Raw genomic sequence first — 27,910 nt, 5'->3', positions numbered from 1 at the left:
CTCGTACGAATGAAAAATGTTCAAATACAATAGCATTACATGTTTTGAAATTGATTGAATTACAAAAGATTCTCAAAGGCATTGACACTTTTTATTAAATATGAACAACCTAGTGACATCTTAAGAATCATCTGTTAGTGACCAATTCCTGTTTAGTGTTGATTCTCGAAATCTTTTCACAAAATAAGGACGTCGTGATGTGCAAGTGAACGATACGAGGTCATTACTTTTATGTTTGTTTTTGAAAATATGAAATCATTTATTTGGATTCGTTTGAATCTACTATATACTCATTCAATTCAATCAAGTTGTTCACACAAAGAATCATATCTTGAACCAGTTCGATTTCACTTCGTCCTAATCGTATCCAATTAGAAATATCTAGTCGATCAATCAGCTTAGAATGTTCACCAAACGATCCTCGTACTTGACACGAATATTTCCTCGCGATCTTATCCAAATCTGCCTTTGAAAGCAGTTTTAAAACATTTGGTAAAAGAATGTGAACAGACGCTCGCATTCCTGTACCTAGATTCGAGGGACAGCACGTTAAATGACCATGAGAAGGCGTAAACCAAAATGCAGATTCCACAGCTAACTCAATCTTAATTTGCTCTTCAAGCTGCTTAACTCCTCGGAACAATCTTCTAAAAACACCCTCAATATCAGCACCGGTTTCCAACGACATAATTCGCAAGTGGTCACCTTCGTTAACCCACACTAAGAATAGTTCACTGTCTGAAATAAAGATTCCCCTCCCATGAGGCCAGTGCTGGTGATACCCCGACGCTGCCTGCATTCTGTCGCCTCCACGGAACAGGTAGTGCTTGTCCACAAGATATTGCTGCTCATCGATGCTCATTTCTGTATGTCGGTAAAACTTGCCCGTTAGTCCACCTTGTAGATTTTGAAATAATCGTTCCATGAGATCGCAAATGGCAAGTCGACTTTCTTTTGATCCAGTTGGATTCAGAGGAAAAGAAGCAATGTTTCTGGCAACCCTTACACGAGATGATAGTATGTGCTCTTTAGAATGAGCCGTCCATTTTGTAGTTATTTCGTCGGCGTTTATGTTTGTAACATGTTTCCTTTTAGTGACGTTATATCCGTCATGGTATCGTTTGATCACTTTGTTAAATAAAACATCTCCAAAAAGGGAGTAGGATTCAGCATCCCCAGCATGGCAACCAATCAAAGATGTAGGGTTCATAACACCTGTGTTGATTGCTCGTGCTAATGACCAGCCACCTTTTGTCTTCAGGTTGCAGTACTTCTCAAATTCACGTTTTCCTGTAACTTCAAGGGCAATAATATCAGAGTCTTTACCGTCTAAATGACTTGGCCACTTATTTTTTTTTAAATCTTCATCCATGATCAGATCGTACTTTGGATTTGGAAATTCCATAGTCCAAAGCTTTAAAATGGTTCTGTTTTCTTGTAATCTAGAAAAAATTCAAATATAACATGTTGACCATTATCGATAGTTTGTTCTTCAAACGTCTAAATGATGAAGTATATAAACAATCTTTCAAATCTAAAAAGGGAACAAATGTATTTATTGCAATAATTCATTTATACCTTATCAACTCATTCAAGTGTCATAGTTGGTAATTCTCATTTAATCTGTTATAATCTTTTTATGTTTTAATTGTCGATTGTTGTACTAAATCTACATTTTAATCCGTCTTATGTTTCGATGGTCGATTGTTAATCAATTAATGTCATTGTCATTTTATTTTAAATACGGAATGTTATGTTATATGGGCATCTTGGATTGACCAGATCACCTACACAGACGGACAATGCCGGTGTATTGTAAATATTGTAACCATTTAATATTAAACAGTTTCAAGTTCTTAGTTTTAGTGTAATTCTTCACTACTTCAATATTGACCATTTCTCTTCTATGCCCTGCATCTGTTCCCGTACTCATCGTCTCACTACTTAATATTCTGTAATTTAGTCGCGGTCATCTGGTGTAGCCAGGACTTCATTATTGGCAGTTCTAGAGTTGGCTAAATGGAATACGAATTATGAGAGACGACCTATGCACTTACCTTAATTTAAGAAGATGGTCCAGTTTTCAGTTATCCCATTTTTATAGGTCACTCTTGTGGGCTTGTAAACGTGAGTAAAGAACGAAGTATGATTAATAATTCAATGATCATAATTACCAAATCTTAGTAAAGTTCAGTCTCAGTAAAGCAAGCTTCTAAGTAGTAATGAATCAGATTCCAAACTCTTTGAAAAAATTGAATTTAACCACCAACATTAGCTGATAGTTTTTCTTCGAATTACAAAATTACAAGAATGAGGCTAATGAGCTCGAAAACAGTTTTGAATATATTAGCTTAGTTGCCTATTCATGTGTGTTTTCTTTTAATGTAGGCAATAAAAAGAAGACTTGATTCGATCTTGTAAGGCCTCACCGACTTTAATGAATAGAACAGTAAACAATGACGATGTTTATTTATTTATAATGTTAGTAAAATAATGTCATCTAAAACAGGGGAACATCCGCAAAATGTCTTGATAGTGACCGTGTCCATATTTTCAATGTATATATCAGTCAAGTAACCTAATTTCGTGGAAACCTTTTTTTTCGTGGATTTCCGGAAAGGATTAATAATTTACATGTGCGACCTCGCGTGACCTTCGCATTTGCTTGTTTTGATAAACATGGGTTTTTTGTACAATATCAGCTAGTAGAATGAATTCAGTAGTTTCAAGCAAGGTAAAATTATTAAGGTATACTTTGACAAATACAAAATGGCGGATTTCACTTACTACCAAACGTCACCATTTTTTAATCGGCTGAATTTCCTTATTAACCCCAAGTGGTAATCGGAATTCCAAGTGTCGTCTGCTAGAATGTAGTCCAACGAATGAAGTCACGTGATCAACTAGCGGATTCCGTGTCAGCAGTAAATTTCTATGGAACACAAAGTGGACCATATTCTTATGTTGTTTCAGTGACTTTTAGCAATAAATCAAGCTACGTATCATATTTTCTCAGTCACAATTTAATTTTAAAATCGTGGTTCTTTGAAGGAATTGTCACTAGTTATAATGAATTGATATTAAAAATAAATACTAAGAGAAGTTAATTATACCACCCGGTATCCATCTAGACTTATTTATAGATCAAATATTGTACATGAAAATAGGTGACGCATTCTGTCGCCGTTGCCGAGTTGGTTGCTTAACTTTGACGAAATCCTTATATCCACGAAAATAGGTTACACCACTGTATAGTTTCTTTATTGACTTTTTGAACCATATAGTTGAGCCCACCTTAAAAAAATCCCCCCCCCCCCTTAGAGATTGAGCAGGAAGACATCTATACATTCTGAAAACGGGGGTAGCAGTTTCTAACTAGTATTTAGCAAAGCTGATAATCATGTAGTAAATTTCTGAAGCCGTGTTTGGGTTGGGGATTATTAAGAAACAATATTGCTACCACATCCACGAGCAAGCTGTGTTATTTTGTCACAAATATATAATTATTCTAATTTAATAATTAAATCATATCAATTGATTGTTAGTGTTTAACACTTGATGGAATTTTACACTTGATGGACACGATCTAATTTTCCCGACAAATCTCGGGAAAGTCTCAAAAACGAGTCTCAAAGACGATGCTATACTCTATTCGATTATACATGGTTGTTTAATTTCCATAAAAGGGAGTTTCGGGGGAAGATCATCATTGTAAATTTTTAACAATTCTAGGGCGAGGCTTAGTGCATGGGAAGCATTTGTAGCCATTCGGACATTGTGTAACCCATAAGTCCATGATTGATAGAAACCGTCTATCTTCTTATATTGGTTCCCTATAAGTACATGGGGAATGTCCATTAAAACACTGAGTATATGACCATGAAGTCGGTCAGTTATGACAACACGTCCACGTTGTAAAAAGGTAAAACCACTGTTAACAAACATAAAGGCATTAGATAAAGCATTATAATTGTCAATATGAGTAGACCATACCACCCAGTCGTCAGAAGTATACAATATGTCATGAGGGATTTCATCAACGGGTATTTCATAACCAGGTGACTCTTTGTCCACTCTCTTTAACCATACTATATCATATGTTGGATCCATAATTCTCTTCTTTGGTCCTATTTGAAATGCCATATCTGGAGCTAGGATCAATTGGGCTTTACCAATAAAATGTTTTTTACCTAGTTCAAACGAGATCTGATCTCGGAATAGCATGGTTAAGTTTTCCTGATTTCTGTAAAGCTGATGACAAAATTCTAAATGTTCTGGTGTCGATTTGATGAACAGTGTCTGTGGAAACATTATAAAATTAAATCCTTCGAAGTGTTTAAAAGCTCTCGCCCTTAAAAGATCGTGAGTTTCCCAACCAATTAAATTACCACCACCTTGGATCATAATTACCAATTCATCTTTAGAATACAATTGGCTAATCTTAGAAGCCACAGTTAAACTGGGATCAGTACAGCAAGCTTCTGAGCAGTAATGAATCAGTTTCTTTCCAAGTCTTTGTATCAACAACACCTCACCAACAGTGATAGCTGGGTCTCCTTTACTTTCCGTATGAGATATGTCTAACAGTATTACAAATTTGTACGGCCTCAAAAGTTCTGTAAACAGATTGAAGTGGATTCTTTGGATTTCGTTGATGACGCTTCTGGTGTCGGTGAGCGCCTGTACCCGGGTCTCCTCTTGTGGGTTGGACAAAACGGATTGATAAGAAAACCCTAATTGTTTGACTAAATCATCCAACAAAGGATTAATTTTGAGGTTTTGTATATCTAAATGTTGTGAATATGCACTGCGTCTGTTTAAACTAACCTGGCTGTGTTCGAATGATGGTGATGGAACGATCTGTGTTGCTCTTGTTGAAAGTAAAATCAGACTTAGTAATATTATATACTTCATCATCTGAAAACCTATAACGATATTAAAAGATTATGTATTATTGTCTAATTACTACTATGAGATCAGCCTATTTACATCTAGTATAGTGGCGTATTTTTCAGGTCATGATCCCCAACCCCACCCCATCGGGTCGTAGAAAATTAAAATATTATACTTTCACTTCCAAAATTGAGTTAGATGCATATTCCCGGCTTCCCACAATAAAAATTTCCACAGGGGAAGTCCGCCCCTCTTTCCCCACAATAACTGGTACCCTCTAAAATGCGCAAAAGGGTAGGAGGCTCTCTAACAAAATTAAATGTTTTTTCGGGAATCAAAAGGGATATCTAGTTAACAAGTTTGTGACTGCTGAGAAAAAGTGGAATGTGCTCATATTCAAACAACTTGGCCTAAATCTCTGTATATTTACCTGTTTGTTCATATTGTTGTTGATCTGGTAATGATTCTGCAGTTGCCAGACGCTGTGTTTGAATCCGGTTTGCTATCAGATATAGAGACAACCCAGACCACTTCCAGACGTCAAACGAACTACCTTCTATCAACAGTAACATTATGATTACTAATATACTTAACTCTATTACCCCAGTCCTAGTATCTGTGTCTTGACGAATATTCAGTTTGGAAAAATACATGACTAACGTGGCGGCTACATTTACTGTAGATACAAATAATATCACACAAGCCTTTTGTTCAAATAATCCTATATGTTGTAAAATCAAAACTAAAACCATAAGCATGATGATACAGAAAATCGATTTTAGGATTTGCTGCAATCTCATATTGGTGCTTATGGCAGATGTCTTTATTAAACGTTGGTGCATAAATCCACCAACATTAGACGATATTATTGCAGCAAAGCCCAGACTTGAAAATGTTCCCCCAAAGATATAAACGCTAAGCATCATAATAATTAATAGGCAGATGGTAGAAGATCTACACGATTTCTTCCTCAGCGAATCCAAAGCCTCCGAAATCACTGGTTCCGATGATTTGAGCATAAATGCCATTGTCATTGGCACATAACACAAGCCATATAAAGTTAGGCACAAACAGCAAAGTTCACAAACTAAAGAACTGTATTTAAATTTCTTTAGCACTAGTAGATGAACCATAAAAATGGCCAGAACTGATACTGCTGATAGTCCGATTATAAACAAAATTTCAGATTCAGCTAGAATAAGGAACAGTTTACTCGTCAAGAAAAATATTCCACCACTTAGTACGCATGCAAATGTTATTTTGTCACCCATCATTGCAGAAATGACTCTCACAGACACCGTACAATGCTATTATTCTGGATGATAGAGAAAAAGATGGCAATATATCACACCAGTTGCTGTTTATTCATCCAATATTTTACAGATGAGTAATTTACTGGCCACTGTTTAAACTCGTTGTTTCACAAAATATAGCTTTTCAACAAGTGGTTTGCCCACTAACAATTTGTAATATAATATAAAATATGATAAAACCAAATATGCAAAATATAATACAGTATTTATAAGTTTATTTATGAGTCAATAAAATAAAATAAAATGCCATTTATAATATGATAAGTTGCAACATATGTAGGTCTTGCCTTTCTACTTACTATTGACTACCTGTTACAATTGACTTAATGTGATAAATCACAGATTGTAACAATTTCTAAATTGCTGGTATGTTACCAGTATACACGCCCTGAACAGCTACATTAGCCGCGTGACTATACATCACATCTTATGATCAAGTTTTGCTACAATGTAGAACATGAGCTACTGGATGGAACCTTAAAGTCGGTGTGCTTTTAAACTACAGAATCGCCCTTCCCGGGAGTTGATTTGTATATAGTATATTTGTAAACAGTCTTCAGAATTACTAGAAATGTACGAAAATCGAATAATCCATTCACCTATAAATGAAACTAGCAATTTCACATAATAAGTCTTTTCTATATATGGCTCAAGTCATGAGTCTCAAGAAAAGACGAATCGTCAATTAATAATTCTGTATTGAAGGCTCAAATTCCGTTGTTAACATCATTACTGATTAGCTAAACTAAAAAATTCCCGTTTCTGAGAAGATATGATTGGTCGACAGAAGATGAACTTGATTAAAATACGCATAACTTGCGGTTAGAGATTGACTGTTTTTAAGATTTTATTAGAAACTTTTTCTCTAGTTTTCCTCACGTTTGACCGCGGCCTAGTACATTTCATGTTGCTGTAAGGTCGCAAATGGTCAATGGAACATTAAGGAATTCTTGTTTATGTAGGTTATAGTTTCATGGTTTATACCAAGGAGTATAGTTAATCTTTACTCCAAGGTTTATACTATTGTGTTTACCTTGGTTACCGCGTATCAGCCATCTTGGTTTTAGCAAGCAATAGTTAGAGTCTCTAAATTTGCAAACATTTCAATCTTACAATTATTACAACTACTTTCATTTATTCACTGCAGAAGTTCCCTGCATTTTATATTTTTCACTAAATTTCCTTTAAACAACGCCATGCCTAGTGCATATTCATATATTTTAACGGAATGTCTGTATCGACTGTATAGTTAGGGTAAATATTCCACTCTTTTCAGCGACATAACTCCTTTCAGTACTTTCTGTCATTTAACAAAATAAGATAAGATACAAACAAAAAAAAAACAAAAAAAAAAAAAAAGGTGAATTCACCTACACTGTTTTCAATTATTGTCTTTATCCTATATTATCTCCCTTAGTACAGGTTTAAATAAAGTACTTGTTACGTATAATTTGAATACTAAACTTGTCGGCAATTTAATCTAAAGCTTCACCCGATTGGGATCCACTTTAAATAGAATACAAGCAACCGTAAAAATAAAATCTTGATAGCATCACCAATTTGACGTCAAGACATCTTTAGATGGTAAACAATTTGTCCCAAATTTTTCATAATTCAAATAAATAGAAAAACTATTCCTGTATGTTTTACTATAATATGTCAAAGATAAGTTGCCAGGCAAAGTATTATTTGCTCACTGGCAGCTTTGATTTTGAATAAAAAATATTTGACAGTACAGTAACAATTACCAGTATGAAATATTCAACCTTCAGTCATACACTCCTTTTAAACTTATATGGGTGAAACTGAACAGCATTAACAAGTTTTGTCAAAATCCAGAAAGAATCCTTCCTTTTAGCGTTTACAAGCTAAAAATTGAAAGTATTTTCAAGAACGAGGTCAATAAATCAATTTTTTGATATTTTGTTTTTCAATAGAGTTTATCCAATGGTGATAATAAACAATCTCACCAAGTTTCGTCAAACTCAGTCAAGAATTGTGCCTTCTTGAGTGTTTCAAAGGTAAACATTGCGTTTCCAAGAATAAGGACAATAACTCGCAGTAAAATTTTCGATTTTTCTGATTTTTAATAGGGTTCTTTTTTGGGTGATTACAAGCACTCAAACCGAGTTTCGTCAAAATTATTTCTGTTGAATGACCTAATTTCTTTCGGAGACTAGAATATCATGTGCCTAAAAGATGCAATGCACAATATGTTAGCGAGACTCCAAAGGCGTTTCTAACGCGATTCAAGGGCCATCGCTATGATAGACCAACTGCGAATTACTTCAACCTTCCCGAATTCAAATGATGACCATTTCATCATGCATGCAGTTTCTACATCACCTAGTATCAAACCTAATCTTAGACGTCTACAACGCAAAAGTTATTGGATCGATCAACTACAGACTGTGATGCCAAATGGACTCAACATTCAACATGATAACCAGATAATTCCGCTTGTAATTTGAGTCCATATAAATATTTTATAACTAAAAGTCCCATTTTACCGGATTTAGATAATGAGGACAGGCAGTGTGAGATTGGGAAGATTTCGTCAAGACGGGATCATAAGCCTTTTTGGATCTTTAAGGTACACAATAAAAGACTTACATACCTATACCTAACATCGGTTTAAATTTCTGATGGTTAAATCTCGACCAAATCCTGGACTTTCAAGTTAGCAAACAAAGGACTCACTGATCCACCCGGCTCTGTATTCAGTGGTATATACGTTGCTAATTGTAACAGCTTTAAGTATATTATACATTTTGGATTGTACATGTACACTTGTCATTCCTAAAATCTGTTCGCCTCTTTACATTTACCAAGTCTTTGACCTTTATATATTACTATTTTCTCTGTTTGTTGATCTACTAGGTGTATTCCACTCTTTTAACATTTATTTCTTCTCCAAACCTTTTCTACCTCAGCATCTGAAGAGTGAATTGACCTAGTTTAGTAACGTTTGGACAGAAATATCTTATGTCATTTGTAATTTACAAGTAATTCGGTCGTATTTACTCTGGTATCCACTGATGAAAAAGGTAAACAAGGCTCCGAGTATCTTCAATGTAAGTGTATTATATATCAACTGGACTGGCCAGCTCTTCTACCTACAGAAACTACACATGATCATACCACAGCCCGTATACCGAATCTGTGGATCGCATTGGTACAACGCACCATTATTAGATATTAACCGTATGCTTACTACTACGAGTTTCCACCAAGATAGCAAAGTCTTTGATTGGAATCATAATATAATCTGTTGTCATGTACCACGTAGATTGAAAAATCTGAGATTGGAACTATAGCATGATCTGTAGTCATGTACCATGTAGATTGTATTACGTCCAGCTGCAGTTTCCGAGTTGTCAAGATTGTTCAAGTCACATGGAAATAGCATTGATTTGTGACATATGATTGTCACCATTTTTTCAGTTTCTTGCAAAATCTGGCTGTGTCGTTTGAATAATTTGGTTTTTTTACCTTCTATACATAACTCATCGTATCACGAATACGGGTTTTGACATGGTCTTATCGTATCGCGATTACGGGTTTTTTCGTTGTGTGGGCGTGGAAATGAGATTGGTGCTATTTGAATCTGATTGGTAGAACGGAAATGAGGTCATGTAAACAAAACATCGCTTTGCCGTCGCCAGTTTTAAAAGATTTTCTTTCAAAGTATAAGGTTCAAAGTAAGGTTTGATTTTCTCTCGGCTTCAATTTTTTGCCAAAAATCTTATTCAATTCTTTACGTACATAGTAATCAAAATATGTAATGACACACTGCTTTCGATTTGCTTACGTTCGCGTCATAACGAGTGATTTGTTTTGATTGGCTGAAATTTTGCTACCAATACAGCAGGGTGAATTTTGATTGGGCAATATTTAGCTATGAATAGGTAATTTTTGTCACTTGTATTACCACGGCCTCGAGGAAGTATGACGAATGGCGACGTGGTTTTGACACGATGTACATAACTGTATCTTAAATGGCTCGAATCTCTTCCCTTTATCTCCTTGGTGGCATGTATACTTTATAAGCTTTTTAAGTCGGTGACCAATTCAGACCATATTTACCTTCCTTTCTTTTTTTAAGCAAAATGTCAAGCGAGAAAAATGCATTTGTCGATCGTAGTTGTTTGCTCATACAAAAAACATTGCAATAAATAAAAAAAATACTTTCAGATTATTCTGTATGGCACATACACTGTAAAAAGATCAAAGGTTCTGACATAGCACACCTTTCTATACATCTAGAGGAGTGGAAGTTTTACATCATCACGTCAAACTAACCAGTAAGTTGCTGAAGTCCTCAATATACGTGATGTATAAACAGTAATACTACCTGATACCAAACATGGTAGCTGTATAACAGTTAACATCATTAGTATGTACTTCTACATATCCTTCTACCTTTTTGTTTTCTTCAGTACACGTAACCAAATCCTTATAATCTACTCTTTAAGAAGTGGATAATCTCTGCACTTCTACTTTCCTCAAACCTTGTCGAAAGGAAAATATATATTGTAATTATGTGGATTGTGAACTCTATAAGTCAACAGAGAGTATATTTTGGAAAGAATGGATGTGGTGTCTCACAAGGCTCCATTCTTGGCCCCCTTTCTATTTCTGACTTTTGTAAATGACGAGCCACTTTTCACCAAAAACTCCACGCCAGAAATTTTTGCGGATGACACTACCATACATCTTTCTGGTAAAATTCCTGACAACATTCAAAGGTTTTTGCAGGAAGATCTAGATATTATCAACAAATGGTGTTCCGATAAATGACACGGTAATCAATCGCGGTTTATACAATCAGTAGGCAATCAGTAGGTCAGCATCACCTACAGTCACTTTTGTTCCAATACCATGCTCATGTAACCGATTTATCAACAAATCGATAAAGTTCCTTTTGTTGGTTTCATTTGCTTAAAATGTTCCTTTATTATACTTCAATGGCTTTTTAGCACTAAAACCAACCATGCCCTTTGTTCGCCCTAGATGAGCCCCATCTTTCGTGGATGAACCGTTGTACCCATCAAACACGACCGTAGTATTAGAAAACCTAAAAATGGGTTTCCTTATTTTTTAGTGTCAAATTAGGCAACTATTTGAATAATTGGTGTTTCTAATGAATTATCATGTATTCCTAATCATTATGTTCTTATTGCATATAATTAACAGTTTTAACCAATCATAAATGCCCATGTATGTACAGTCTGGATAAACAAAAAAAGACTTTTTGACCTTTCTTGATCGGTCACTCTTTGAAATTCTGCTGGTAATTCTCTTCTAATTTAGCTAATTATGAATTAATTATGGACATGTGAGACAAACTGATATTTTCCAAGTCATTAAAACTGCCCTACTTTCTATTCATATAAGTATTAGCATTTTCATTTTCATAAATGAAAATAAGGGAACCCATCTTTAAGCAGAAACTTTATATTTATATGGCATACATATATCATTGAAAGTGAGTTTGATGAGTTTGTTTGTTTCTACGGAATCAAGTGCGATAATGAACCAACTTCATCTAAAACGTGAAATTCCGGAATAGAAACTTCGCGATGCTACCCAACGCTTCTGAAAGTTGTGCCTTGTTAGCCTCTCGCATCATACCACTATTATCAAAAAGGGATGCAGGATGAGTTGTTAGTTCGTATGTAAACAGGTCAGATATGTCGTTCATGTCTGTTCTCTGTTCGTCTAAGATGATCAATCGCTGGAACAAAAGCTGAGGATCGACTTGAACATTTTCGCCTCTAATCGTTACACTATGTTTCGCGGCCATGGTGACAACTTCGTCTTTTTTACGAAAGGAAATGTCATATAGCATCTTTTCCATAGATATATATATATATTCATTGTAGTAGATTGGTCCAACAAGGTCCATTTGATACTACTTGTTATCTGAAGAGTCATACTATTTGTAAAAATATTTAATTTTGTAACATTTTTTGCTAGCTCTTGTAATTATCTTTGTTCACCAATTTATTCACCGATTCATATGATCTCAGTGTTTCTAATTGTATATTATGTTATTTGTAGCAGTTAGTAGACATAAGACATAAGGAACAAGATTAAATATTCTGTGCTTGTGTTCTTATTTAAACATAGCCACCAAAGAGGAGAGGAAGAGGGGTATATTTGATTTGCTTATCTTAGTGTTTTTCTTGAATATATACGTGTTAATCTGAAAGGCGTTCATCTGTTGTCGACATGGTACTTAAAGCAACAACTCCATAACTTTAGCCAATTTTAGTGTGGTCCTTTTCACTAATAGATGGCCACTGTTCAATAATAACGCGAGAACTAAAATATTTACTTCCCCGTTAACATTGATTGGAGAAAATATTTCTACTATTTGACAGTCATAAATAAAGCAGTACAATATAACAATTATAGTCAATAAAGTAATAGCGGGGCAATAATCTCCGCTTATAATCTGTCCAGGTGCCTTAATCTCGGCTTAATCTATACTAATCACTCTAGATCTGTCAAACTCGTCAAGACGGTTCAATTGCATACCATAGTTATTTATTTAGTACTTGAAAGATTGGAGGCTTATTTATTCGCACATAAGAATAATAGAATGCCTTGTTACTTAAATACGAAAGATTCGGCCTTGTGTCTGCACACTATCATCTCATGGACATTGATGTCTGATGGATATGTTTTCAAAACAGGTCGTTTGAGATTGACGGATAAAACAATGATCTGTACAAATCTGGATCACTGCACATTCTTTTCCTACCTCTAACAGCATAATAAAGTATATATATTAGAATGTAAAACGTTTTCATTGTTGCAGTCAACAATATGCAAGTATCTGAAATAATAAGCCAACAATGTCAGACAGAAGAAACATTTTACAGTGTTAATCAAACGCGTATATTATAGTATGAATTTAATTCTGATCTTTTTGGATGTTAAGGTAATGCCTGATTATGGGGTAACTCGCGGACTTTTTTGGCCTCTTATTAAGGATATTCACCGTGCCAAGGCGAGGTTGACATAACAAGTCACAAGTCCTCAAATATCCTAATAGGCCCTACGTGAACAGACCAATTTATAAACCCCTTAATAATCTTCACCATTGTGGGGACAAAAAAAAAATATGTTATCCTTATAGAATAGTATTTTATTAAGGGGATTAATAAGGCGTTATTTCTTAACAAATATTTTGTAAGTTTCAAATCCCTTAACCCCAACTGTAAGGACAAGCGTTAATCTATTATTATGACCCTATAATTATCATAATCTAGGTAACATTTCTATATTGGGGGTACTTCATAACAAAAGGAAAGTCTTTAAACTAAAATGAAGCAATTATTATAAACCCTGATTTTCAATGATAGTACCTACGGGGTTTGTCTTAATAGGGTCAATAACCCTAATCCATTTTCTAAAAATACTTGTTTTTCAGCTTGTACATAACGGTTTGGTGGCGTTATGTACAAGCTGAAAAAATACTTCATAATAAAGCCTATACTGAGAATCGACAAAAACTCAAAACTCTTATAAATGTGAGGTATTATAACTATAGAATATATGATTATTTTTATTCAGTATTGTTCTTAATCATCGACTATTGTGAATATGTTCTTAACATTTCCAAAGATTTTGTCGATTGGACCCACGAGTTCCGCCTTATGCTATGATATGGTCCAACCCTTTTTCCAACCTGCATACATAAATAATAAATTAACATTCAAACTTTACAAAGAGTCGAGGTGTTTAATCTATATTTTGATTTCGCTCTTTCGCAATCCTATTTAATTAAAAAAGGTAAAGTATGATGCCCCCCTGGGCTAAGTAAAATTTGACTCACACCTTGTTGAGTTAATCCTCTGCTTATTTTACCCAAGGTGAAAATCTCGTGTCAGGTCTCCAGGCTACTGATTGCTCATCTATTTATTATTGATTGAACAATACCTGTCAGATCTGTTACGTCCAGTCGACTGATATATGGGAATGCTACGTATAACACCCCAACATCATATTATCGAGAATGTGAATACTCTGTTCTATTCAGACCAAAAGCAAATATTGTGTCAACTATCAGATTTTGTTCCCATTCGTTATGCAACGTGTTACATCTTCAATAATCTTGAATGGAAAATAATGTTAAATTGAATACAACAATCAAACAGTAATATTGAAACGAGACTTAAGGTACCTCCCTTTGTTTCATAACTAGACCGAGTCGCCTACAAGGAAGACCTCAGAATCTACAACTCATTGGACAACAATCCACTTTCCTGAATTTCCACAACCACCCATAATATCATTTACAGGATAAACAGATTAATTCATATACAGTTATGTTTAGGTTTAATAAATCAGAGTATCGAATTGGAAGTACACTAGTAAATTGTCATATTATACAATACACTATCTTGACACTGACATATTACAACATGCAGTCTATCAATATATAGATCATATCACTAGAGTGGACCTCGGGAATATCCCTGACCAACACTTCCATTTCAAATGGGGTCTATATGATTACAAGTATAGAAGCGTTAGGTTACATTGAATAAACCACATAGATGAGTTCAGTGGATCGACCGATCTTATTAACAATAATTAATTGATGTCTGTAATCAACATCTATGACATATGGAATACCACACTAATCAAAGATTTAATTAATAATTCACTGTTTCACAGCCTAAAATGATAGAATATTGAGTTGCACGTTATATTGTGTGGCATTATTGAAATATTCAAGGATTTGCGCCTTGCCAAGCAATTTGACAAGGCAAAAGTAAAATCTGATAAATTTATTTAAAGGACGCTCGGTTATTCGCAAAGAATAGCGTTATCAGCGTTAACTGACTAGGGGAACCCAAACTGGAAACTTGAAATCTGCTCGTTAGCGAACAACTTGTAAAAGTATATTTTACATTTAATACGAAAATAAATGTACATAGTTTTACTGTAATTTACACCAGATTTGAACTGGTAAGAGTTTAATGAAGCCCTATGTACCTCTAAAATGTGGTCTCTTTCGATTCTGCCTAGAAGCATGGGCTCAATGAACAAAGACGTAAATACAAACCCTTCTATTATTAACAGTGTTAAAATAAGATTTCATTTACTAGAGAATTGAAGTGCAATCGGTGGGATAATAAGGCATCATAGTGGCCATAACTAACTGTATATAATGCACGAAAATATCTCATTGACTTGTATGTAAAGTTTTATAAATGTTTTATCAATGGTACACATTAACCTTAACACGAGATGTAATATTTACACACGACTGACAACAGTAGCATTTTTCTACTGTATAAGGCTAAAATAACTTGATCAGGTCTGGTGAATCACGACTACATAGTTTACCTGTACAGATGACTGAACGATCACGTCTATTCCAAATATGGTCGTATAACGGTATAGATGAGTTGATATACCTATCTAAGTATACTTGGCTAGTTGTTACCTGTATCTTTCTGGACAGGTCTCATCCCTCTTTTCTCCTGCTTACCTTCAATGCAATATTTTGTCTGGATTTAAAGGGATATAGAGTGTTTCAATTGGATAAATAATGCTTAGACATAAGGTATGTGAAGTTTCTTTAAACAATACATGATTATCAAGTATGATATTTGACCTGTGATCCCACCTATGCTTTTGGGCGTGGTTAATCTGAAACTATTTATAGAGTTATCATTTTAATATTCAAATATATTACTATTTAGTATATCTATTGAATATAATGATAACACCGAAGTTCATTTTGCGATTGATCAGTGGCTCAACTACTCACCCCCCCCCCCGTCGCTCTCCCCCACCCAAAAACAAAAATACAAACTTAATGAAATAAAATAAAAAGTATGTATTATATATAAGTGAAGTAGAGTAGCATTAGCTACAGTCTGAAAATCTTTAAATCTTTCATTAACAGGGATAAAATTGACTTACAGAAGAGTCTCAGAAAGCAAGAGAGCACACGTAAAATAACAATTCTCGGCCCCAACCAATCCACTCATCTAGTTTTTTTTTTTTTTTTTTTTTTTTGTAAACAATATTTATTCATAGAAATGAAAGGGATTGGGGAACAGGCTTTCGCCTATATTACCCCTTTCCCCGAAACATACAGTACATGATATATTAAATTAGAAAATGATAATAAAATGAATAACATGATTTTGAGCTAAACTCAACATATTTACATGATATCTACACCTCAGTGCTGGTGACATTGGTTGAAAATCTAGGTAATGCAGAATCTTTTCGTTTGCTGAATGAATTTATGAACTTGTTCGAATATGACTATTGATAATTGTTGACATTTTGTTCCGAATAAAATTGTATTAATAATTAAATCAGAAGGGTGTAACAGGTAGAAAGTATCTCTTCGTACATCTGAATGTATCGGGCAGTAGAGCAAGTAATGTTCAGGATCTTCATCTAGTTGAGCCACTGCAATTGATATCTTTGATTAATTGGTCATGAAGAAAAAGAGAAAAATTTTTGAATCTGTTTTCCTTTTAGTACGATAATAAACATACACGTAAATTGGCACAAAAAGCTCCTGTCAAATATTCAAAAAAATAATGACATTGTAAATAACATTACACATGATAAATAACATAACCTACCAATACTATTTCTATCGAATTACTGTGAAAATGTAAATCAGATATCAAATACATTGGCAGGCAATAAATTAAATACTATATAAAAGTCATGAAGGTCGTGATTGACAAATACACCCATTTTACTGTCTCTACCTATTTTTCTTTCAATGAAAGCCGGATTTTGTTTGATTAATATAAGTATAGATAGGTATGGATTTGTATTTTATTCACTACACTATATCATTTGTATTCAATTAAAGGTTAATATAGAATATACAAATCGTAGTTATTCAATAGTACAATAAATATTGACAAACAGATAAGTAAGATAAGATAAGATAACACATTGTGCAGTGTGGGCTAATGCCGAATTAACGTTAACTCTCTTTCCCTCAATGCTAGTTGTTGTTGGTGTTCATAAGCCAAACCTTCAGCATACTTTTTTAAAATTCTACATAGCATTATGAGCAAATACGATTGCGTCTTTAAACTAAGTAATTGAAACTCCTTGTATGGCTAATTGAATATAACGTTAACAAAGCAGATCTTCGTGTACTTTTTGTACGTTATTTTGTACTTCAGATCATACACATAATATAATTATGTCGCTTTATATTATATTGCGTTATTCATTGTTATAAGTCATTTATGGGGTGTGACTTTTTATAAGTAGGGTCGATATGTATTCATATTCAAACATAGTCCGTTTGCGATCTTTCTATGCATGTATATATGGTTATTTCAGCGGAGCAAACAAAGCGCATATATTTCATATTACTGCTGCAACTGTCCTAAATCAAATCATACTTTTCTAAATCATTAGGTCATTGAACTGATACATTTATACATTAAATGTTAGAATCCCTATTGCCATCAGATAGTGATGTTCAAGACAGTCTGAAGTCGAGAACTGACACTTTTTTTCAAAAGGGCATCATTTCAACTAGAGGCCATCCTCAGTTGTCATCACTGCAAGAATGTACAATTTTTGGTTGACACCAATACAATTAAAAACCAGCATTTGTTGACATCATTATTATAGGTCCGCATCAGTTAATACCACTTCAACTATAGGCTATCATAAGCCAGCATCGGTTGACATGATTACTATAGGTCATCATCAGTTGACACCACTTCAACTACAGGGCATCCTCAGTTGACATCCACAGTAAAAATTACCATCTATATCTAGTCACTTCATCTATAGCCATTTTTGTGGCAGCACTAAAAGAGATATCTTAGTTGACGTCACTGTAACTAACGGCCATCATCTTAAACTCTGAATCATGAGTGTTTGGAATCACGTTTTGGAATTGTACCTCTGGAAAACATGGAGGACAATCCATGCGAAACCAGAATAACAAATGATTTGACTGTTCACAGGTTGTGTATGTTGAAAATATTCGAAAGTTAAGATAAGATCTTGTTAGTTCTGTATCACTGACTCTATTTAATGGGTTCATATCTCATCGCATAGTGACGATCAAGAAAAGGGTGTTTGTGAAATGTCGAAAGCCCTACTCGTACGATCTAGGAGTAGATTGTATTATAGGTCGATGAAATTGTAAAGACGAATCTCGAGATCAAGGCATCACAAAGATTCATTGAATGGCAGAGTCCTCGCAATGACGGTATTTGGTGTTATTGGACACAGTCTTCTATACAAGCAATGATCTTGAGCACATAATGTCCATACCACATGTACTACCAAAGCTTCCATCATCATAGTTTGACAATATCGGTTTCGTAAAAATCGGGAATTAGAGTTTTATAAACAGTATGATACTTATTAAGACATATATATAGCCTATTGAGGTTTCTTTTTATTGCAAAGATGAAATATGTTTGGTGTCTCTTTTGCAACAATAGTGTTCTGCCATTATGGTTTGATGGTCCTTTTGAGATCTGAAAAATGTCGTATGCCTTCTACTTGTGTATGTGAATTATTGCGAATACCCATAGCTATTTAGAAATGTAGACAACAAAGTATCTTGAGCTTCATTTGATACTGTTGATCCTGAGAACTAGCTCCTCTGGCCTCTATTATCGTACATCTTATTCGTTGAACTGTTTCGTTATTCAACACTGATTTCGATACGACATACTTAGATATTGGGCTGGATATTTTTGAGTGTACATACCATACCACATGCAAGATGCCAGGTTGCGAAGATCAGTCACAGCGGATGTGACACAGCGGACGTGTCCTATAAGCGGATGAAACTTATAGGACACGTACATCAAATTAATATGGAAGGACGCGTACCTAGCCTATCATTATTATAAAGGAACATAAATTTCATACAACAGATGAAACAATGAAATTTGAAGACTTTATAAATAATTTCTGGTTATCGTTTGGGTATGTCTTGTTATGAGATACTAAGTAGGCCATATCAATATAGCATGTTTTTATAATGTTATCATATCACGTTTTTATAATAATGTTTTAGATCTACTACATTAACATAGTAAAAATATGCAGTATTGTCATTTCTCTAGTTACTTCTAGAAATAACTGTTATCAAATGGCTGAATTTCGTTCGAGCCAATGATATGTATGTCCCGGGATGTTTTTAAGTTTACATTACAACCAACTTGAATCTCAAATAATGTTATCTCGACCGATCGGGAACAATGATTATATAGGTAGTCCATAACTTTACAGTTAGCTTTGATACCTGTTGCGTAATGCTGAAATGAAAAATCATTGGGCCTTTACTTTTTAAATTGTTTTCGTATTAGATAATTCATCGAACAACTTTTCTTTACAGCTTAAAGTATTAAAGTCGGATGTCACTCCTAAGGCCCTCAATCCATTTTCGCCATATTACACTGAAGTATTTATTATTGACTAGTTGTAGAGGGTATAATATAAATTGTATACAAATCTTAAAGGAAGGTCATTCATTACAAGTAGGTATTAAACCCAATGATTTGTATGAAAGAAATCCGATCAGCCAGTCTTTGAAAAGAAAAAAAAAGCTTAGATTATTTTTAATTCATCTTCAATCAGCTGGATCATTGTTTTGGGTTTTACGCCTGGATGAGTTAAGGAATTTCACTCGTTCAATGTTTGTCTCTTACAGATGAGTGACTAAACGTAAAGGATTTGGCCAATGTTTTCTTGTAGTATAATAGAATTAAAGCACGGTGTCTCTTCAATAAATTGTTGTGGGAACATGATCCAAATTTCAATGAGAATTCTGCTTTTTTAACTGACACTATTGTGTTCAATCTGCACTCATTTACCACTGATTTGCCTAATTTATTAAGAGATGAATAGGCGGAAGTTGATCGTTTATATTTTACATGAATAACCAATTAAAGTAGCAATGATTTTCTGATGCACTTGAGATAATTTGAATTGATAACAGTAATAAAACGAATGCAAAATTATCGAAGATTTCTTATCTTATCTTCTAATGACGAGCAGCAGAAATATCAAATTGATTATACATGTAATACACAAAATAACCTTTTATTAGGAAAAGTTATATTGACTAGCAGCTAGAATAAGATTCTGTCATCTTCACAAGTATGTAGCAATGTATAACGGTCACATGATCACTTAAGAGTCTTTTTACTAAGTATTTTCAGGGACTAAATTATTGTTAGTAGTACAATTCCGAAGGTTCTAAACTCAGTAACATCCTGATCATACGAAAGTATCACAAGAAAATTAGACCTTAATTATGCACCCTTTAAACATTACAAATTCTCCTTTCACTTTAGTTCACTTCCCACTCTCGAAACACTCCTGTACATTGGAGATATTTAAATTACCAAATAAAGACACAGTTGACCTATATCAATATCCTAATGTGGTAAATAACCCACTATCTTGATAGGTGAAATAGACAGCTTTATTGGTGGTTTACCTTCATATTTTATTTTCAGTCCGTTATTAGTGAAGCAAAGCTTCCAGTTGTTCAGCTGAACCAATATAAATAACAGAATTTCCAATTCAATCCACAGCAATTGTACGCGTGGTAATAGGAATTGGTTTTGATCTAAACGCTGTGACGTAAATACGATTTCTTCAATTCGACTACAAACATAGTTTAGAAATTTGTTTTAATACTTGTACTAAATGTAGAGTTGCCGTTTACTGGACCATCAGATCTACCATTAATCACAAAAGGGCTAGTCTACCCCATGCACAAACATGAGATGGGATCTTGTTAATAGTCATAATGTCCCCGAGACACATTCATTAAATAGATAAGATCATCAATTAAATTTAAATGAAAGACTGACCGGAAAACTTTAAACAGTGGTATTTGAAGCCCAGACCCAATCTAGTAACAGATATGTAGCCTACATACATACATCATTAAATATCACAACAAAGCAAAAACAGAAATACACATACATTTATTTCCTATTCATCTGTCCTGTCATACAGCATCATCATCTGTTATCTCTCCTGATTCCCAGTCTGAGGTACCCACCTGAGGGTAACAGCGAGCAACACTGAGAGTATATAAAAGCTCCTCTAGAAATTTTTAGCAAGTAGCAAGTGGGTTATTCGTTGTTTTTGTCAAGATTATTACCGTTGCTTAGCATCATCAGCTTTTATTATAATCTATGGTTCTTGGCTTCGCGTTTGTTATTGGGTCAAAAAGATTGGGAACCATGTTTTTAAATTATATCAAGACATTAAATGATCTTGAGTTCTTCAAACTTTAAACCTGTCCTTACTTTCAACAATATAGTTCAACAATACATGATTGTATTCTTTAATCAAACTTTGTATCAATGAACTCATGTTCAAAATATACATTTAGATAAAAGTAGAATAGACTTAACATGTTGCACTAAACAAGTGAGATTTCTCTTTTTACCAAATATCAACATAGTCTTTAGAAATTATTTCTGTGTAAAAACAGTTAACAAATATCAAGTTTTCTCACTGTGTATGTTAGCTGTCAACACAACGCACAATATCTTTACACTTCTTGTGACAAGATTTCAATTGCACTTTTGTACGTTACAAATCTGAAGCATACGTTTGTTAAATGAATTTATAAAGAAAGGTTTTCTCCATTGTTTCTAGAAATATCTGTTTTTGTCTGAATTATATGGGATAAATGCCACCAATGGGCTCTCAACCTGAGGGTTTGATTCCAAAATACATGTATACGAATCATTACCGTGATATATTGTTTACAGCTGATTGTTTTACAAGGTTCCGGTTACTTAACAGCTTCTGTTGGGAGGTTCCGATAAACAACTACATGCTTAAATATATCACTAGTTGAAGCTGTGTACTTAGTTAATTAAGTATTTTGATCACAATTTACAGGGATAAGGAACATGGACTCCACTAATGTTTGTTGACATATACCTACCAATGTAAATGTACATGTATGTTACTGAATATAAAATCTATTTGTTACAATTAACTCTTTTATCAGATTGGTAGAATAATATCTTATAATACCAATAATATTCCTTTCACAATTTGTCCGTATTGTGATCCAGAAATGATCGCCCAAGTTTAATCGAGTTGCTTTATTCTTGAGTGTATATTGTCTTTGAGATGAAACAGCGACAACTATCTGCTCAGTGCTAATACACATAATATATATAAAGATAACAGCCAACACCATCTGATCGGACCAACCACTGATTTGTTATAACAATCGTGATCGGGGCAGGGTTGTTGTAAATGCTAACCAATAAGTTTGGTAAGATAAACATGAATACCATTCTTATTTAAGTAAGAAATATAAATATAAATCTGTGGTCTTATTGGCAAGTGTGACATCTCATTATCTGACTTATTATAGGCCAATGACATTTCCTTTTGGTTTAAACAGGGTATTTAATATGCATCATCATGAACCTGGTAATCTCGAGGTGGAGATAAGGTCAGGAATGTCATCTCGAGATGACCACTAGGCTTTAATTATTCACACTTTGATGTCAACGTTCTTGCCTTTATAAAGAATATCTTTCATTTCAATTTATGGAGATTTGTGTATAAAGACAAAACTTCTTTTTCGTTATTTAGATACACTGAATATGTTTTTTTTAGAGGATATTGATTGTAAAGATAATGAAATATCATTGGATGAATTTGGATGTAACACGTTGAAGTTTATGGGCCACAATTAAAACCCATCGTGTTGACATACTTGGTGGTTTAAAGATGGGTTCCCTTATTTTCATTTACAAAAATGAAAATGCTAATACTTATATGAATAGAAAGTAGGGGTGTTCTAATGACTTGGAAAAATACCAGTTTGTCTCACATGTCCATGATTAATTCATAATTAGCTAAATTAGAAGAGAAGTACCAGCAGAATTCCAATGAGCGAATGATCAAGAAAAGTCAAAAAGTCTTTTTTGTTTATCCAGACTGTACATACATGAGCTTTTAATTAATATGCGATAGGAACGGCGTCGTCCACTAATGCCTACATCCACTTATGCCTACAGTTACTAATGACTACAATAAAATAAAGCAGTGTGGAATAATACCTACATAGTGAAAACAACATACCCATGCTAGGAATAAACTCTTCCAATATTAGATATCATTTCTTAACCTAAATATTATTAATTGGAGTCTAATAGAACTGAATAATGTCAATTTATTGTCAATCATTCTTTATTGTGATATTAGCACAAGTTAATATTCGATTTCTTTTTTCAATACATGTATAATCAATTAACTGGATAATGTCATTTTATTGTTGAATATAAATATCATTCCTTGTTGTGATATTATCACAAGTTAATATTAGATTTATTTTCTCAATATAATCAATTTACTGGATAATGTCAATTTATTGTTGAATGTCCTTCCTACTTAGTGATATTAACATGAGTTGTGATTTTAGCAGAGGATTAGAAGCTTCATGAGTTATTATAGTTCATGAGTTCAAATAGTTTGCTTAATTTGACACTAAAAAAATAAGGAAACCCATCTTTAATGGCATCATTTAACCTGCAAAACCGTCATGTGACATTTCAACTGGCAGTATATTATTTATAGAACACATATTTCCTGGTAATTCCATGTATTATAAATAGTCTACTGATGTGATCAGATTGATTGATGGCAATGATATATTTCTACTATTGATTATTTCATATTACCTGTAATACCTTCACTTACTCATAGTTAGACCATGGTGAATCATTTTACTATTTTATTCACTTCCAATTAAATTTGATTGAAAAAAAATGCCCACTAGCCAATATTACCTTAGCCTCGGAATATCGGAATATTATGCAGGTTATGTGTAGGGAATTGTTAATAGTTCAATTTTTTTAAAAAAAAAATAATACTTGTCAAAACACAACACTTGAAAGGTATAATGTTGTCTTAATTAAGTACAACCTTGGTGTCAAGTTTCAGAATGAAAACCTAACATCTCTTACTATTACAATAAATTAGTACACCTTGATAGGAGAAAGAAATATTAACTTTAATGAAATTTACCATATATCCTTGGGCATTTATTCAATTATCTTGTATAAACAGGGCAATACAGTGTTTTAATTATTTTAATGTTATGGTATGACAAATTTCAATAAAATTGCATTAATTGTCGGATAATTCATATTGGCATCGTGAGTGTGAGTCACCTATATGGTATTCCTGAGAGAGAGAGGCAGATCATTGGCTTATCACATTGTTTAAATCTCTCAACTCTTAAGGTAATAGGACTACTACAAGTACTTGTTATTTTCAAGGAATTAAAATGCGATATCTGGATAGGAAGTATAATCACCCACAGGTAAATTTTCAAAATTTATCATCTACTAGACTAAGGCTAAGTGGATAATATCGTTTGGATATTTTTATATGTTTGGTCAAAACATCAGATAATAATTACTTATTATTTGATCACAGAATAAGAAACGCACCTTGCCCATTATTTATTTAAAAATTCTTATGACAGATTTAGATTGCTTTTACATTAATGAGAATTCCGACCTATTATAAGTTTCATTTAATTGAATTCCTGCATATTATACTATTCCTTACCACTTTATTCTATCCGATTAACCCACCTCCTCTTGCCTGTTATAACATGTCATTATATGAGTCCAATCATACAACATCAGATTGAGTCATCGTATTTATGAATATGACACTCTACTTTCATTTTTCTACCTGTGATGAGGAAACAGGTAATTTGTCAAGTGCGCATGCGTACAGGTGACCATTGATAAATCTGCCATCACAATACGGCACAGTGACATGAAAAAACTTTGGGATCTTTTTGCTTTTTCAGGAAATAATGGGTTCTAGACGAGATGCCTCAGCCCTAGAACAATGCGTCACACAGATCCGTGCCAAAAAGGTGAGTAGAAATTATTATTATTTACCCGCTAGATCTTTCCAAAACGTCCAGGTGTGTGAGTCATGTATGACAGTTTCAATAAATACAGACCTATTTTGGTACACCATTTTTAAAGGTCTATTATAGGCAATGTTTACACTGTGAAGAAAAATTACCTGTAACAACCCGAATTGACCTAAATTAATCTATCAGGTGTTAAGGTTAAAAGTAAAATACATATATCAAATGATAATATGAAAGTGACAATTTCCAAAAATAGACATTGTTTAATGAGTGACCTATATTTATTTTTTGTAACCTTTTGAGGTATGGTTTCAAGAAAAATTAAACTCTTTAAGCATTTAGAATAGTAAGTTGTTTTATCATCTATAACATAATGTGTTTTACAACCATGTGTGATTTTTCATCATGTTTGGCTCTTGTGATTGATACATGTAGTAAGTAATTATTTTCATGAAAAGGTTATCGATACTGTGAATGAGGTCAGAACTCTGTGTTATTGTTGGATTAGTGCATAAGTGTAGTACCATGATGCAAAGTGTTGGATGACACTGATATAACACTACACTTTGAGGTATTTGGTGACCAATTTAACACTAGTTTTAATCTAGTACAACTTTTGTGTTTCACTAATCCCAACTCAGCATTTCAGAACACTGGCTTAGCATGAGTTTCCATGTCCCTTTTACACTAACCCCTAGAGTTTTACACAGGTCAAAGCTCAATGTTAGATTAGTGTTGTGTTATCATTTGCCAATTTGTTTTTCTTGCCACAACTGGGGCGAAAGACTGGGATGTTACAGTTACCAAGCATCAGAAAGCAAGATGAAAACCTTTTTCTCTATTTGACATACATTTAGCTGCTCAGCAGGTGACACAGTCACGTAGGTTTAAGTCTGATACTATAGTACCACCAGAGTAATAGGAGTGTTATTCTGGTTTTAAGCTGGTGTATTGTCAGTGTTATGATGATGCTAGTGCTATGGTGACTGGATTAGCACTAACTAACACTCAGTTCTGACCTCATGCAATGAGCTTTCTGATTCTACCCTTTTATTCAGATTCAACCTCTACTTCCTCTCATCTCTAACACAGAATAAAGCTAATGGCCCAGATCATATTAATAATAAGATTCTTAAATTATGTTCTAGCACTTTATCTCCACCTCTTTCAAAACTCTTTAACCTTTGTCAGGAATACAGTATATTCCCAAACATTTGGAAATCTGCAAACGTAATACCTTTATTCAAGAAAGATAATCCGAGTATTTGTTCCAATTATCGCCCTATTTCGTTGATAAGCTCACTTGGTAAAGTTTTTGAAAGGCTCATGTATAATCATATTTACAATTTTTTAACTCAAAACCGCATCTTGTCTCAATTTCAGTCTGGATTTGTGAAACAAGATTCAACTGTATTTCAATTGATTGACATATATGATCAAATTTTATCAACTTTAGATATGGGGAAAGAAATTAAGATGGTATTTTTAGACATTAGTCGTGCTTTTGACAAAATCTGGTTGAAAGGTCTTACATATAAACTGAATTCTATTGGAATCCGAGGCAACCTTCTAAAACTTTTACAAAATTATATTGAACATAGAAACCAATCTGTTGTGATTAAAGGCTCGACTTCAAGATGCCAATTTTTAAAAGCAGGGGTTCCTCAGGGATCGGTCTTAGGACCACTATTATTTTTAATCTATATTAATGATATTACTAAAGACATTACTTCAAACATTCGTCTCTTTGCCGACGACACCTCACTTTATCTCAGTATTGACGAATAAAGTGGGGTGTCGAAACACCCTTAACCATGATTTAGATTTGATTCACATGTGGTCTATCAAGTGGAAAGTAAATTTTAATCCTCATAAAACTAAATGCATGACTTTTTCCAGGAAACATGAACCGTCGCTTTTTACTCTTAATTTTAATCATATAGTTTTAAATGACTCCGATGAGCATAAACATTTAGGTGTAGTTTTTGATAAGTCTGGTTCGTGGAGCTCTCATATTGATTTTTTAATTTCCAAAACTTCTAAAATGACCGATTGCCTTCAAAGCTTAAAATACAGACTCTCCAGGAAATCTCTAGAAACTATATACAAACAATTCATTTTACCAATATTTGATTATGCTGATGTTTTATGGAACAATTGTACAAAAGAAGATAAAACTAAATTAGAAAATATCAATTTGGACGCAATTCACACTATAACAGGTCTTGTTCGGGGAACTTCCCATTCAGTTTTATACAAAGAGTCCGGCTTCTCAAGTTTAACCGATCGTCGCTTTTGTCACAAAGTAACTCTATTTTATAAAATGATTAATGGTTTAACACCTCAATATCTGAGAATTCTGGTACCACCTCATATTTCGATTGTAAACCCTTACCCCATCAGAAGCAATCACAATTTTCGCACTATTCCATGGAACACTGTAGCTTACAAATCATCTTTTCTCCCATCTACTGTACAAATCTGGAACAATCTGCCCGACTCAATACGTAATTCTTCTTCCCTCTCTCAGCTTAAATCCCTGCTTGTAAAATTTACCTCAAAATCCTCTGTACCATTATATTTCTACTCTGGCGACCGTCCATCACAAATAATACATACCAAACTACGTCATTATAAAAGTCAACTAAACGCTCACAAATTCTTAATGCACATATCCGACAATCCATCCTGTTCATGCGGCCACACCTTTGAAAATTCTGAACACTTTCTTCTCTACTGTCGCAACTTTCAAAACAACGAAACAATACAA

The 27,910-nt window shown here is 33.8% G+C and overlaps 3 protein-coding genes across 3 annotated transcripts in view; 1 reads left to right on the top strand and 2 right to left on the bottom strand.

The window, feature by feature from the left end:
* Positions 1–259: 259 nt before the first annotated feature.
* LOTGIDRAFT_179932 (hypothetical protein) lies at positions 260–1,405 on the bottom strand (the record flags this gene model as incomplete). The annotated part of the gene is made up of 1 exon (XM_009068997.1): positions 260–1,405. One exon carries the CDS (start codon positions 1,403–1,405, stop codon positions 260–262), a length of 1,146 nt encoding a protein of 381 aa, XP_009067245.1.
* Positions 1,406–3,648: 2,243 nt separating this feature from the next.
* On the bottom strand, positions 3,649–5,921 carry LOTGIDRAFT_170353 (hypothetical protein; the record flags this gene model as incomplete). Its single annotated transcript, XM_009068996.1, has 2 exons — positions 3,649–4,925; positions 5,324–5,921. The coding sequence occupies 2 exons, from the start codon at positions 5,919–5,921 to the stop codon at positions 3,649–3,651; spliced, it is 1,875 nt and encodes a 624-aa protein (XP_009067244.1).
* Positions 5,922–24,531: 18,610 nt separating this feature from the next.
* Positions 24,532–27,910, top strand: part of LOTGIDRAFT_237159 (hypothetical protein) — a gene marked incomplete at both ends in the record, with an annotated part of 30,234 nt that continues 26,855 nt past the window's right edge. The window contains 2 exons of the mRNA XM_009068995.1: positions 24,532–24,567; positions 25,069–25,137. Coding sequence (XP_009067243.1) covers positions 24,532–24,567; positions 25,069–25,137 — 105 coding nt within the window. The remainder of the gene's footprint in view (positions 24,568–25,068; positions 25,138–27,910) is intronic.

The sequence above is a fragment of the Lottia gigantea genome, assembly GCF_000327385.1.
Source record: "Lottia gigantea unplaced genomic scaffold LOTGIsca_97, whole genome shotgun sequence".
In the NCBI taxonomy this organism is placed as follows: Eukaryota; Metazoa; Mollusca; class Gastropoda; family Lottiidae; genus Lottia; species Lottia gigantea.
The sequence above is the reverse complement of the archived record's forward strand: the minus strand, read 5'-3'. Positions and strand labels throughout refer to the sequence as shown.